This window comes from Trachurus japonicus, chromosome 24 (assembly GCF_045865225.1).
Source record: "Trachurus japonicus isolate A0001 chromosome 24, Traja_1.0".
In the NCBI taxonomy this organism is placed as follows: Eukaryota; Metazoa; Chordata; class Actinopteri; order Carangiformes; family Carangidae; genus Trachurus; species Trachurus japonicus.
The window spans coordinates 9,334,151-9,350,538 of NC_140930.1; the positions used below are offsets into that span (position 1 = coordinate 9,334,151).

The 16,388-nt window shown below is 41.1% G+C and overlaps 1 protein-coding gene across 1 annotated transcript in view; it reads left to right on the forward strand.

Annotated features, from left to right (window-relative positions):
• Positions 1–13,998, forward strand: part of rab10 (RAB10, member RAS oncogene family) — a 29,309-nt gene extending 15,311 nt beyond the window's left edge. The window contains exons 4-6 of the mRNA XM_085771810.1: positions 1,071–1,160; positions 10,865–10,966; positions 12,718–13,998. Coding sequence (XP_085627936.1) covers positions 1,071–1,160; positions 10,865–10,966; positions 12,718–12,804 — 279 coding nt within the window. The 3' untranslated portion in view covers positions 12,805–13,998. The remainder of the gene's footprint in view (positions 1–1,070; positions 1,161–10,864; positions 10,967–12,717) is intronic.
• Positions 13,999–16,388: the final 2,390 nt, after the last annotated feature.

Genomic DNA, 16,388 nt, shown 5'->3' on the forward strand with positions numbered 1-16,388 from the left:
TCAAAGCTGTCGTCTTAGTCCCGATCTAACGCCACGTTTTAATATTATTATTTATTATTATCTTTATTATAATTAAGATCTGTATGTATGTCATTAATATTCTGGGATCTGGTCCAGATCAAACAAACCAGATTAATTACTGTCGCAGTTAAAATCAATAGTCATTGTTGTATGTATCTTTATTATTCCAGGGTGTGAAGGTGTTAGTTTGTGAAGCTGTGTGTGTGCGTGTGCGTGTGCGTGTGTGTGTGTGCGCACCTCTTTCTTGTCGTTTTCTCACCCTTTCTGCTAAAAGAGCCTCAAGTCCGGTCGAGGAAAAGGAAACACTTTGCATTTCCTGCTAACTATGAACTCGACCTTGCTCATATTGTACCTCTGTGTGTGAGTGAGTGTGTGTGTGGGCTTGTTATTAACCCCAGAGAATAAGATGCAGGGATTTCTGCTGCTTGGAAAGTACAATACAGTCCTAAATCAGCCTCCTTTTTGGGCCCAACCCACTTGAAAACAACATGACATCAACTCGTTGTGACCTATATTCCAAGTTTTCTCATATCTCTTGAGTTTAACACTTTCAAACTAAAAGACTTTGTATTTTAATGAGAAAATTAATGGAAACTATTATAATTGAATAAACATTTTAGTCATTTTCTTCCAGAAATGGTAAAAAAAAAAACTTTTCCCGATTCAGCTTCTTATGTGAAAACTTGAAGCTGCTCTTTCACACATGATACTAAACTGAGCGTCTTTGGGTTTTAAACTGTGGGCCGATCAGAACAAGACTTTTAAACACAACATTTTGGATTATGGGAAGAGAAATATGGGTTTTTTTACAGACATTTTCTTCATTTAAAAAAATTTTTTTGTCGATAAAAAGGATAAGTTGATTAATTGAGAAAATAATTGGCATGTTAATCGTTTCTTCAGTACCAAACAAGTCATCTTATTAGAGCGGCAACAATCAATAACTTATATAATCATCAATTTACAGCAGAAATGACATTATTCTCAGTGTGAAGTTTGTTGCTGCTGGTCTGTGCTAAGTCGCCTCTTTCTGCTTTATCTTTTCCCAGCATGCAAATGAGGACGTGGAGAGGATGCTGCTAGGCAACAAGTGTGACATGGAGGACAAGAGGGTCGTACCAAAAGCCAAGGGGGAGCAGGTGAGATGGTGCAGTCCCATGCAGCAGCTATATGCAGCCCTCCGTCACCGAGGTCCTGCGCGCCGATTGGCTCATTTTGTTGCTGCCGTGTCGCAGGGGCGTGATGGATTTATAGGCCGGCATATAGGGAAGAAGAAGAAAAAAAAAGCTCTGTTCATTAAGTCTCCGGCACTTAATCATGTTTCACTCTCTTGTGTTCACATGACAGCATCACGTACTGAGAGTTTACATAAGAAGACTGTTTACTCTGGACTTATCTAACACCGAGAGAAAACACAGACAGTGAAGAAGAAGTGGGGGGAAAACAGGACAAAACTACAGTGTTTATTGAAAAATAGAGATTAAATTTTAGTGTCGTAATTGTGATTAAAAATAAAGTTTTAATTCTATATTTTGATTTCTGTAACAAGAAAAGCTCTCAAAGTGTTGCTGTAAGAGGAGAGCTGCACTTTTATTCCACGTGTCACAGAGGCAGGAACATATGCAACACAAGATACAAAACAAGACACACAATAAGGTTGCAGTATCAGTGTTCACATAGTAGTGCAGTAGTAACAGACATTTTTATCTTTTATCTATTTATTATATTTGTTCTGTGTCATTGAAGTGCTGGGACCAGAAACATCTGGATCATTACAGAAATATAAAAGCCGAACAGTCAACACCAGGCGTCTTTCAGCAGTAAAGAGTTTATTAGAGATTATTGAGTATTTGATCATTTGAAAACATTTTTCTCGACTTACAACGCACATTTCGAACTTAACCCGCAGTGAATGTGTATTTACTGAATCACCATGAGGCTAAATTAATTAATTAACTACCAGATATGAGTTATTTCCATCACTGACTCTGTACCTGATCACAATAGTGTGATTATCCCTTTATTATTATCATCATTAATTGCGATACTGGATCCACTCCACTGTATGTTCCTGTAGGTTTTGAAGTTGATCAAAACAAAACGCTGCCTTGTTTGCGAAGATGCAAAATCAATTATTTGTGAGTTGCGTTAATTGATTTGCAGTGAAGTATTAGTGCAGCAGTTCTGACTCATTATCAGGACACGACCTTTAGTCACAAAGACGTAATTCAAACGTACTGTAAACAAACCATGTGCTCGTTAATATGATAATAAACAGACTGTATGTTCTATATGAGCTGGGACGAACATCTGTAATAGACCAACAAACCAGCCGCACATCTGGTTCGCTACATCATGGACTATCACTAAGGAGATAAATAAACCAGCTTGTCGGCGTTTCTCAGTGCTGCGTTCAAAGACTGTTAAAAATACCGAGGCCACAGTTTGTGTCGCCGCTGCTGCGTTTAAAGCTGCGGCCGCCGCCAGTTCAGTCTGATGGGAATCCAGCCGACTGTGACCAGTGTGGTGAGGAGGAATGAGGAGTCTCATGACGCACTGTTGTGTCTTATTTTGACACCAGGAAATGACTCAAAACAAAGTCTCAATGTGCAGAACACAAGACACAAACACACACAGAGCGGAGAGATGGCTAATCTGGTTTTAAGCTGAAGTCTGGTGACAAATCTATCGAACCTCAGTCGATCGGTTGATGAGCAGAAAGTTAAAGACGTAACTAAAACAAAACATGAAACCAGTGTTGGGCACGTTACTTTAAAAAAATAAATAGTTATAGTCACTAGTTATTTTCCACAAGAAGTAACTGAGATACTACGTTACTCCTCCTGACTGAAGCTACTGTGTTGTGTATATATTGTGATATGGTATTTGTGAGCAACAGGAGGAAAAGGCTCGCACACTGATCAAAAATGGCAGTGTCCACCAGAGATTAACGGATGCAACAAAGATTTAATGGTCCATCAAACAAAAAAAAAGGTATTTGTACCATGTTATGCTTTGTTGGGGACGAATTACGGGTCATTCGATATTCGTTCGAACCTCATTTTTATAAAAACTGACAGCCCTAGTGTGAACTGCGGGACTGCAGATGGAAATAAGCTTTAGAGCTAAAATCTGGCATATTTACATATTGTATGTTCATGAATATGCAGAGTCCCGTTACAAATAAATGAAATGAAATTAATTACCAGGATAAGTAACTATTGCGTTACTTTTTTTTAAAGGGTCAAATTACTAGTTGCGGAGCCTGTCTGTGCGGAGGAATACTGAGTGAGTAGGGTTAGGTCCAGATAAATGTCTTTTTTCTGACTAGTTGATGGACTGAAAAAAAATGTATGTATATAACGTAGGGGTAGGGCTGAACGATTTTAGGAAAAGATCTAATTGCGATTTTTCTGGCAGATTTTTCAATTTCGATTTGTTTCACGATTTTCTTCAAATCATGTTTCAGTGCAATATACATAATGTACAGTAACATTAACAGATATTACATCATTCCATTCAAAATAAATGTCATTACTCTAATGCAAGAATGAAAACTAAAGTTAAGCATTGATTAGAAAATTATTTATTAAAGGGATAGTTCACCCTAGAATGATATTTCGCTCATTATCTACTCACCCTCATGTTGACTAAGGGCTGGAAGAAGTGTCAGAGTCCTCCGTGGCTTCTCTGAGTTACAGGGGGTCTCGACATAGCAGTGCATGTCCATATAACGGTTGCAAAGGGACACCGGAGCTCTTCGTAAAAAAACAAACACAAAAAAACATCCAAATACCTCCATGCTGCTCGTATGTAATGTCCGTCTTGTGCTGAAGCCCCAAATTGCGTAATTGTCCCGAAAAAAATTAAATAAGTCTATATTTTAAGCTTGTTTGTAGCGGAAGCTTCTCGAAGCTCCTCTTCCTGGTCCGTCCAAATCTCGCGTGATTCGCAGTAACCGCACTGACGCATGCTGACGCCGGCGCAAATCACGCGAGATTTGGACGGACCAGGAAGAGGAGCTTCGAGAAGCTTCCGCTACAAACAAGCTTAAACTATCCCTTTAAGAAACATGGCATGGGACGGAGACGGCATGCATGTGTGAAATAGTCGAAAACAGATCCTAGGTCAGTCAGGAGCACTGAAAAAAATCGCAGCTTTGACGATCACGTGATCGCGCTGTTTGAAATCGCGATTTCGATCAGAAAACGATAAATCGTTCAGCCCTACGTAGGCAGGGCTTGACGCTAAGCTTTTTTCCAAGTAGCACTGTGCTACCATGCTGAAAAATTTAGTAGCACACAACATTTTTTAGTAGCACAATAAAAATTTTGTCGTTTTGGTGAAAATATCATTTTCAAACAAATAAAGTAGATTTAGCCTATAATCCTAACCCTGTAGACTAATTTTTAATGTTTTAACTGGCTCTTTGCCTTAACAAAAATCAGGAAAGACAAACAATGCAAATATGTGTGAGAAAATAGAATATTTATTACAACCAATATTAGTTTTTAGTTTTATGCTGTATGTGTGTGCATGTGGCCCAGGGGTGGGGGTATTGATGAGCAGTGAACCTATATTTCCCTCAGTATAAAAAGCTGAACATTACATACAGGGCTCTACACTAAGATTTTTTAGGAGCACAATGAAAAATGTTGTAGCAGGCTGTTTAAGCCTTAAATAATGCTGAGGGTCCAACATGACCCATTTTTACATTTGAGAACAGTAAAAACACCAAACATTTTTCCTCAACAACCTGTCACACAAGCAGCTCCATGTTGCCCCTGTGTGATGTTCAGGGACAGGTCAGACAGGGAGCTTTGAGGTTGAAGTTTATATGAATGTTGCACTGTGAGACTGTGACCACATGTCAGCTGTTCTCACCGCGACAAGCGTTTTTTTTTTTTTTGATAGCTCCGCGGTAGCCTCGGAGGCCACGTACCACCTAAGGGCTTCCTTCACCTGGGGCAGAGCTCCGTGTGAAACAGTAAGAGAGACACAGCCCGAGACCGTGTACCGGAGGGAGAAGCAGGTCGAACGTGCACGGAAAAAAAGCGCATCGCACCGAATGTGCGCTGCTACGGTGTCGCCTTGGCGTGCATGACGCGCGTCTACCTTGAAAGTAATGTGCGGAAAAGACGTTACATCTGAACGGCCCCGATGTACACAAGCTTTAATCAATGCGGCGGCCAAAATCACCAAACAGGCAGGGGGGGCGGGGCGGGGGGGGATACTGCTCACGTTAAACAGCATGCAAAGCGGTGCATGCAGTTTCTGTCCGAGTCGCACTGATGCGACTGAATGCAATTTTTTATTCGCACGGGCTATTATCAACTCGCAAATGCGAGCAAAACTGTCGCACTGTCGAGCCCTGACGTAGGGGTGTAACAGTATTTGTATTCATCCCATGAGGGTCATGGTTTGGTGCACACAGTCAGACGACGAATACATCTGAGTGAATATTAAAAAAAAAAAAATGCGATAAACTTTTATTTCTCATGAGTATTTTTTTTAACCATTGTAATTGGAATGACAAGAACTTATATAGCTACTATCCTAAATAAATAATATAAACAAAAAATAATGAACAGTGCAGTGCAGCTCTTCTGTCCAATAACGTTACACACCTGAAGCTCCACTTTTCATTCAAACTAATGTGACTTCCACAGATGTAAGATTTCATCAATGAGACTAGCATTTATCTCCTAAAAAGTATTAAACCAGCCGGCGGTAAACCTCTAAAAACCTGCTGATAAGTTTTCTTAGTCGTTTTCTCCCCCAATGACGGAGGTTGACCGGCCCGTGAGCTGCTGCAGGCGGCTGCAGGCTGTGGGAAGCCCCGCTCCTCCTGCTCGCTGCTACCACATTAGCTCCAAAATCGTCAGAGGAAATCTCCTAACAGTTGATATGTGGATGAACTGACCACAGACTGGGGATCTAAACTGTGACTTTCTGGCATGAAAAAATATTAAAACTTTAAAAAGTGACGTGTTAACAGCGCGGCAGCAAGAATTACGGTAAAATAGCTTTTAGCTGCTTAGCTTTACAGCTAGCGCTGCGCTGCCGGTTGCTGCCAAATGCATTCTGGGAAACAAAGATCCTGGATGACTGAGAAGAGGGTTCACTCCTTTCATTCTGCAAAACAAACGGCCCAGGTGCTGAGACCGATGCACAGAGTGAAGCCTCTTGTCATCCAGCCTGGTTGGAGGCGAGAGACCAGGAAAACAAATACGTGCGCATGCACATGGCGATTTATCGAGGCCGGAAAAACTATCGAGTTCATTTTCATTTATCGTGCGATTAATTGATTTATTGATTATCGTCCCAGGCCTAGTCCAATCATTGGTTTTATAGACTTTACAAACATCAGATTAGTCTAAACGGCGATATAGTGACATGAAAAATTAGATATATACAGCGAAACTCTCGTCCGTCACTATTGTTCGAATGCTGGTTTTCTACCCGGAAGTAGTTGTAAACAACAAGGCGATTCGTCCTATGTTGGAGTTAGAGGAGCCGTCATGTCACCGTGTGGCTTCTCAGTGAAATGCAACGGAGACGGCTCGGGACTGGTCGACTGGACAAAGGCCATCGACATGTGACATAACGGTGGTTGGTGCTTTGTTCTGATGGAAACTGGACAAATATGTTTGTGTTAGTAGGAAAGTAGGTAAATTACAGGTGATTGATGTGATTCACTCAGAGGAGGAGAGGATGTGATCGTGTCTGTTTACATCCTTTATTCATCTACTGTCGACTTGAGGCAGTTTCTGTGGCCAGTGTGTGTTAGTCGAGCTTCAAGTAAATTACACTGATTTATCGTCTCTGTGTGCGATCTGCAGTCATTCTCAAGATGTCGTAGTATTGTAACACAAACAGTGCAGCTCCTTTTAAGGGGAAAAAAAAAATCTGCTTTGTCACTGGAGATGTTTTACTGTCGGGTCAGAAAATAAACCTAATACAACTTGAGCCAGGGAGGAGAAAGAAAGATGGAGGTGTTCAGACGTAGAGACGGGACAGACCCTGAAGTAAAGAGAAATGTCACTACTACTGATCTGAGATGATGATGATGTTGTTCGTGTTGTTGTTGTGGGAGGTTGTTGAATCTCTCACACACTGAGACGGTGGTTTCTGAAGTGAGGGGTGAAACCACACAGGAGGGAGTTGGTAAAAGGTTTAAATAATCACCTACTCTCCTTATACGATTGATAATGAATCTGTGTGTGTTTGCCACAGAAGGTTAAAGTGACTCAACATGTCAAACCAAAGACACTGAGACACATGTGGTGAAATATTTGGTGTCTGATCAGAGCTGAGAATCACCACAGGCCTCAAGACAAAGATATTATCACAGTGTCCTGAGAGGAAAACTTTGATTGACAGATAAAACAGATGTTGGCATATTTAAAATTCTTGTTAAAGGTTGGGTCTGGAGTTTTGTGTCCAAAAATAAACACTAGACTTATACAAATGAAATCCATCTTAATCATCACCTACGGGCTTCTAGTCTGTTTTGTTCAGGTTTTGTTATGCACGTGGACGTTTCTGGGTGGAGAAGCGAGAGAGTCGCAAGAGAGCATAGATATCTATGGCGAGAGAGTCTGTGTTTTCTCTCCAGCCAATGACGGAGCTCGGGGCTGCTAGCCGCACTAGCTGTCTCTGATGCTACTAAGTCTCTCTCTCTCTGAGCAGCAGGCAGGGCTGCAAAGAAAAAGAAATACAGTCTGAGTGAAGCGCTGGAGCTGCAGACCGATTCCCGACAACTAAAGCCTCGACTGGTAACAAGTATTAGGGCCGTTGCAGTGAGCTAGCTCGATGCTAACTTCGGCTAGTGGTTAGCATCCGCCGCTTCTTCCCAGCTCACCACAGCGGCATAACACCAGGGGCTACCGGTGTTTTGGCGAATGGTCGGCTATCGGCCCATGGCTCCAGCGGTTCTTTCAGACTGTATTTCCTTTCCTTTGTGGTCCTGACAACTGCTGCTGTCTGGGGCAGGAGGCTACACAGTTGAGCCCGAGGGGAGGGGGCCCAGTTTCAATGTTTTGTTAAAGCAGTACTAAAGAACTTTCAGTTTTGGTTGAGTTTGGTGGCGCCTGTGGACCAAAGCGGTAGTGTTTTGCCTGAAGGAAGACTCCATTTCCCATGAACACTAGCGTGAAGCCCTGTAAATATCCTGCATTAAAATTAACAGAAGACATCAAAACTAAGTTTCTGTTTCCAGTGGATCATTTCAAAGTGAAAACACAAACATAATCCATTGCTAAAGTGCCGTTTTGCCTGTTCCCTCCTTGTTGTGACTCGCAAAAGTGAAAGTAAAGTGAGAGCCGGGTTCCTACCATGCTCCTCAAAGCTGCTTAGTGCCAGAGAAAGAGATACAGACCCCCTCAGGCCATGACAGAGGTGTCATTCAACTTGTTGTAAGTCGATGGATCATCACAAAAGTTATGAAAATATTTTATGAAGGTTGAAAAGTTACTTAGTTCTGGTTTAACAAACTGCAACGACTCAAGACCTTTAAATGGGATTGTTGAGTGCAAAAAACACAACAATTTTTATTTACAATTGTCAGTATCTGATAAAAGATCAATACCTGTTGTCAGTGTTGTTACGTATTTCTCCCACCTCGTCTGTGTCTGATCCATCCAACATGGCGGTTCGATGTGTAGCTGTGGATGAACACCAGACCGGATGAAGTTTAGGGAAAACAAACCCACACATTTCCATAACTCTCCACCGGCTTCACACTCTACTTCTTCTGTGTTGTTGTTGTTGTTGTTGTTGTTGTTATCAGTGTGTACGGGCGTCATAGTCGAATGTAGTTGATTGTTTTGCAGCGTTTAATAGACCTGAGAGCTTCTGTTTTACACTCTGGTGCTTCAGCTTCACTACAGATTAACATTAACGGACCAGGCCGAACAACACGACACCGAGTTCGGATCAAAAACATTTAATAACTTTAACTTTTTTTTTTGCCGCGGTTCGGCAGAGAATGAACGCTCGTGAGTCCGGCAGCATCGGGTCCAGGCTTCTTCCACACCTGCAGATCGGACCGGGTCGGGTCTATGAGAACTCACAAATGAATGAATGAAGCAGCTTGTAACTGCTCAAACGGGCGATCGCTTGGACTTTATCTCGTCCATCATCTCCTCTTACCGGTGTGGGTGGTGACGTTGTCTGTTTGGTGTCTGCTTTTCAAAGTGAAATAGTTACCGTACCCGGCCGCGTTACTTTAAAGGGATAGTAGCATTTTTTTAAAGTGGGGTTGTATGATCTACAAATAGCCCCTAAGTACTTTAATTGCAGTAGAAGATTCTCTACACTCCTCCTGTTAGCAACGCCAGCCCATAGCCCTGCCCAGAGATTTACAACATACATTGTTGTGAATGAACCCAAAGAAACGGCCTATTTTCGTGGCCTAAAAGAGGTTTTAATACACAGTTCCATTGTTTGCTATAATATAATTTTTTCCAGCCCCTCAAAGTGCAGGAAAAACACAGTTTTTATTTGGAGCTAACCAACTGCTGATCGGCGGGCGCTAACCCTGGGCTGAAGGGATACGTGAGTTGGTTAGGTCCAAATAAAAACTGCGTTTTTCCTGCACTTTGAAGGGCTGGAAAAAATTATATTATAGCAAACAATGGAACTGTGTATTTTTTTTTCAGGTAAAACCTATTTTAGGCCGTGAAAATAGGCCGCTTCTTTGGGTCCATTCACAACACTGTATGTTGTAAATCTCTGGGCAGGGCTATGGGCTGGCGTTGCTAACAGGAGGAGTGCAGAGAGTCTTCTACTGCAATTAAAGTACTTAGGGGCTATTTGTAGATCATACAACCCCACTTTTAAAAAATGCTACTATCCCTTTAAGTTCCACCCGTACCCGTTAATTTATAGAAGTTTAATTTTAACCCGTCAGACATGTTTTTAATCCAGTTGCAGCCAGGACTCTCTCGCCACTCAGTCAAGCAGCAGAGGTTTTGCATATTTCCTCTTGACTGTGGTGACGTCACCTCACCTGCTGCTGCTGCACATAGAGTCTGGTCTCCTGTCTTGATGTAATCTCAGGTGTAGCTCCGCCCGCTGTTCGCTGTTCGCTGCCCTACAAAGGCAAAGTGCAGTATCTGTAAAAATGCCAAACTGAGAAAAACAGCTTTTTGTGTTTTTCATTGTCAGGTTTAAGCATCAAATTATGAGTAACTACCAAGTCTATAATTGATTAGATAAAGGTGTATTGAATTAAATGTATTTTGTAGTTTGTCTTTTTGACCAATTTTTACCGTTTTATGGCGGATACTGCACTTTTGCCTTGGTTTCACTTCACAGTGCTTTTTTGGATGGACAGCAAAATAAAAAAGCCCAATAACTCTGGAAATTTTAGCCGTACCAATATCAAATTCTACCAGATTGAAGAGAATATGCCACACTTTTGATTGGTCAGATACTGCACTTTGCCTTTGTAGGGCAGTACAGTAGCTCCGCCCTCGGCCAGGTGCTGCTCTGCCCGGAAACACAGTGAAGAAGAATAAGAGCAGACGAGTGTTAGATCAGGAGGGGGCGGGGCTTCTTCTTCTTCTTATCCAGCTCCGTTTCACAGCCGACAGGCAAGTGACTAGTCAAGTCTGCAGATTTAGCAATCCCAGATTCAGATCTGCTTACTCATACACACACACACACACACACCTAGCTACTGTGTGTTTGAGTCGGTCCTAACACCACTGACACCTGATCTCCGCTCCACACCGGGGATCAGCTGCTTTATTTTTGGACGGGACCTTCCTCAACTGTTTCCAGTCTGACTCTAACTCCTTCCTCTCCTCTCCTCTCTCCTTCTCTCTCTCCTCCACAGATCGCGAGGGAGCACGGCATTAGGTTTTTTGAGACGAGCGCCAAGGCCAACATCAACATCGAGAAGGCTTTCCTCACGTTAGCAGAAGACATCCTCAGAAAGGTCGGTGTCGCCTTTTTTTAACCCTCTATGGTACCATGTTGCCCTCAGGCAACATACCACTTTTTGGCCTGTCACATCTCCACAATTCATCCCATTTAATGCTGTAATACTTGTAAAAAAGAGAGGAGACCTTAGAGAACCAATAACAATGCTTTAATTTATCACATGACTTTCAAGAAGCCATACTGAAACCCTTCAGACTTTTTCAAAAGAAACAGGTTTGCCATCCACTAAAACGGTCTGAAAACATAACTTCCTGGCCCTTTTTCATCTGGAAAAAAATATATTTACACTAATAGATTAGTAAAGTTTAATTTTTAATAGTTCCATGCAATTTATTTACTTATTAAATAATGGAAACTTGTTAAAAAGCACCTGTTGCCCGAAAGCAACAACGTACCATTATAGAAAATTGCAATGTTGCCTTGAGGCAACAGTGGACCATTATGGAATCAAAATTGCATTATGAGACTATGGTAGTGTGTGTTTAGGTGTAAATATAATGTTCAAAAACATATAATTCATCATAATTTTGTTTTTTTTCCTTAATAAATTTGATTTTGGATGCAGTAAAGTAAACATCAGGCTATTATGATGATGATGAGGAAGATGAGAATGTGGATGAGGATGAGGCCAGTGGAGGTGAAAGTCTACAGAGACTGGTGTTTCTAATACAGTATATGATGAACCGTAATGGTACAATGTTGCCTACACTCAACAAATCCCAAAAACTTCCCAAAATAAATAATTTTTAAAAATTTCTTTAGATTATGTTTATTTAGTCTATTTTGAGACATAAAAACACTCCAAACATTTTTTCCCCCACTGGCATCATGATGCGTACCATAGAGGGTTAAATGTAGAAACGTTGGTTAGTGAACGTCGTTTTCTCCTCGTCACAGCAGCAGCAATCGGTTTATTAAAAAAAACTAAACTTTTTATTTCAGTTCAACCACAAATATAACTCTAAAGAACAGTCAAATATTCAATAACATCCCTGAACCAGGAATGAGAGCAGTGCAGTGCAGTGCAAAACCTTAAACATTTTGTGCGGCCGTATTTGTCTGCAATTAATGATTGTGTTTGTTTTTGTTATTGATTAATCATTATCCAAGTTTGATTAATAATAAAATGTCACAAAATCACGAAGGGATCACCAACTAAAGCCTTTTTAATGCTGTTTAAGTTTACATTGTTTTATATTGCTGTTATACTGATGTTCATTAACCAGCAGCATCCCAATCATATAAACATAATAAATACAATAATCTTTATTTGTATTGCAGTTTTTCAACATCAAATATTTATTATGTGTTATTATGTCTTATGTCTTGAGTATTTTGTCTTTTTTTTTAAAATCATATTTTATGGGTTTTTATTTTACTGGTACTATACAGCACTTTGGAAACCTTTGTGTTTATTTAAAATTGTGCTTTATAAATAAAATGGATTGGATTTTACATCAAATGACAAAAACAACCATTTTAATTGGTGATAAAAGAAATAAAATAATGATTATAAAGACAACATAAAGAATAAATACTAATAAAATAGAGCAAGGAAGTAGATCTAAAGCTGCTTTTAAGAACTATGTAACATATAAATTAAGTTTACTGTAACAGCAAACAGCTAATGTTCATATGAGAGCAGCAGGACTGTGTGTGTTTTTATTTTTAATTGAATAAAGATCTAAATAATTGTTGTTGTTGATGTTATTGATTAATTGTTTGTGTTTGTTTTTTTCCGTTCAGACGCCTGTAAAAGAGCCCAACAGTGAAAACGTCGACATCAGCAGCGGGGGCGGAGTCACAGGCTGGAAGAGCAAGTGCTGCAGTTGAACAACTCCTCTGTCTCACTCACACTCACACTAACGCACACAACCCCACACACACACACACACACACACTCACACAAATACACACACACTGACGCGCACACACACACACACAAACACACACTCTCTCTCTCTCTCTAACTGCTAACTCTAACTCTCTCGCCCTCTAACCTGTCTCATGAGTTTTTCTTGCACACTGACACTCTGTCTGTCTCTTTATCAGAATAAAACAATAAACCACTTCACTCGTTTAACTCCCCCTCCACTCCTCTTCCTCCTCCCTCCTTCCTTCCCTCCCTTCCTCCCTCTTCCTCCACCATCATCATTGTCATCATCATCGCACCATATTCTTCCATCTAATGATCATTTTTATTTCTGATAAAAAGAGAAAAATCCAGTCACATTTCTTGTCATTTGTTTTAAAGGTTGTAAAAAAAACAAAAAAAAAAGAAGAAAGAAAGAAAGAAAAAGAAAAACGTGTGAAAAGACAAGCTCATATTTTTAATATTTCCTTTGCCTGAGCTCACCTGGTTGGACACCCCTCCTCACCCCCTTATAACCTCCCCCTCCCTCTCCCCCTCCCCCCAACCCACAGCACTCACCAGTCAGAGGAAATAAAAAGAATAAAAAATCAAGACAAAAAAAGACAAAAACGTAGGATTAACATTTTGTACATTTAGTGAGGTTTCTGTTGTCTAACCGTATTCGGTCATTTACAATTTGTTACCAAGTGACAGAGGCGTGGCCAGCTCCTTTTGTATGTGGGGGTTTATTTTGTCCTGTGCCTTATATGGAAGACGGGGGCGGGGCTGTGTGGTGGGCGGAGCCACATCCACCCAATGAAATTACAGTTTAATATTCTGTCGGTTTTTACGGCCGAAGAAGCAGAAACGTTTGAATTTCTCCTCCAGCCAAGAGAACGGCATTATACAGTATGTCCTGTTTATTGATGTTTTATTTTTGTCTGTATGATTTATTTTACTTTTTTTTTTTTTTTCCTATTTGGGTTGATTTAATTTTTTTTTTTTTCTTTTGTTTTGTTTTGTTTCCTGCATGCACATTTCTTTTGGGTTGGAAGCGTTTCTGTAACGTTGTGTAACGTTTGCCACTGGGTAACTGTGGGCGGGAGGTACAGAAGTTCTCTTTGGAAATTCAAACAATTTTGCAGATCCATTAAAAATAAGCTTGTTTAAGTTAACTTGTTTGTCCTCAGTGATGTGCCGTGTGACGTTCAATGTCTCCGCCGGTGTCTGGGTTTTATTAAAGGGACAACGAGGAGTTTGTATTTGGTTATAAAAAAGTCTCACATTATTGTGGATGAATCTACGCTACCCACACTTGTTAAAGGACAATTCCAGGCGAATTCAACTCTGGGGTGTATTTTCATATCATTTTAGGTCTAAAAGAATGAATCTGAAGATTTTCAGTTTAATCGCTCCTGTTTTGCGGTAGTTGCGTCTGTCCCCGCGTCGCCACGGCAGCAATGAATGGGAGTGGATGTAAGTTCTGCTGTTTAGGCTGTTTACAGCCCTCAAAGCCGCAATTTTTTTCCACAGACAGCGTCAGATGGCGACTCAAACATGCACCGAGAAGTTTATTTACTTCAAGCAAGCCGACATGTTTGTAAAACTAGATCTAATTCAAAGTCTCCCGGAGTCTCGCGCGAGACCCAGTTGCCGTGCGCGGTGTGTTCAGGCGCAGTAGGAGCTACAATTGTGTCATAAACACAGGAATATCAACTCTTTATTTGCTTCAAGTAAAAAAAACTTCTCGGCGCATGTTTGATTAGCCACCTGACGCTGTCTGTGGAAAAAAATTTACACTTCAAGCAAGTAAAGAGTTGATATTCCTGTGCTTATGACACAAGCGGTAGCTTTTCCGACTGCGCCTGAATACACCAGCACTGCAACTTCGGGCTCGCGCGAGACTCCGGGAGACTTTGAATTAGATCGACTTTTACAAACATGTCGGCTTGCTTGAAGTAAATAAACTTCTCGGTGCATGTTTGAGTAGCCATCTGACGCTGTCTGTGGAAAAAAATTGCGGCTTTGAGGGCTGGAAACAGCCTAAACAGCAGAACTTACATCCACTCCCATTCATTGCTGCCGTGGCGATGCAGGGACAGATGCAACTACCGCAAAACAGGAGCAATTAAACTGAAAATCTTCAGATTCATTCTAAAATGATAGGAAAATACACCCCCGAGTTGAATTCGCCTGGAATTGTCCTTTAAAGGGACAACGAGGAGTTTGTATTTGTTTATAAAAAAGTCTCACATTATTGTGGATGAATCTACGCTACCCACACTTGTTAATGGCTCCATTTTCGATAAATATATCGTTTTGTCTCGTTATTTTGTTATTTTAATTAAAGCAGAAGTAAGTGATATATTTGTGTTAATATAAGTCTTAAATAGTTATATCTTCCGACAGCAATCACTTACATAGAGTGTTTGGTCTGAAACACGGGTCTGTCAGTCACTCTGCTCTGCTCTGAGCCGAGGAGAAAACATTTCTCATATCCTACAGTTTTTATCCAATGAGGAGAGAGAACGGCATGCAGGGCTGTGTGTGCAGCCAAGGGACGCCGTGAATGTGGCGACGTAGGGACGAGGACTGTTATGGTGCGTTCAAGGAAACTCGTATTTTTCCGACCGTGAAGTGGTACCAGTTCGATCTGGTACGAGTTCACGGGTCGGAAGTTACGAGTGGCCGTTATAGTGACTTTCACCGGTAAAACAGGTCGGAAAAACACGAGTGGGTTGCCTGAAACGCTACAAAGTCGTAAGTTGTGACTTGAAGCTGTAATTTACGGTTTCAAAAGCCTGCCTGGAACGCAGCATTAGCCAAAACGACCGGACCACTTACTTCTGCTTTAACGGTGGAAATGCTGGGCGAGCCGACCAGCGTTTCCTTACTTCGGTTTCGTGGACGCTGCCTGCCCGGCGGGTCATGGGAATAACGCCGCCGAATCGCCGTTAATGGTCGGAGCTACGACGGTATCTGATCGTCTTCGAACCTCCGACTTTAATTCTTGATGAATGAAAACATCCTTGGCAAAGACGTCCGTGTTGCGCCGGTCCAAGAATTTCACCGTGCGCGCGGAGGAGGCTCATGGTAAATGTAGTATGAGAGAACACTTTGCTTTCCAAAACTCCTCGTTGTCCCTTTAACTCAACGTTTACTGGAGAAGTTTGTGACCTGAGGAAGAGATGTTGAAGCGGTGACTGTGGTCTTCACACCTAAAAACAGTCAAATACGGTTCAATAATATCAATTATACATTAAAAATAAGAATGATGAGCAATAATATCACAGATAAATGATTTAGTCTTTATAGTATCTAACTTCCCCTGACTTTGGACCCAGTATTCAAATGAGGGAAAACTCAAAAAACATTCAATGGTGGAAGAAAAATGGAAGAAACCTCCAGAAGACTGTGGTGATGACAAGTTGTATAAATCGTAACATGTATTATCTTGGGTAACTGTTCAGGTCGGGTGTCAAGACATGGTTTCATTATAAAGAGAAAGAGAAACAAATAGTTCCCACAGTTTTCAATCACATCTGTGTCACCTTTTTTTGTTAAT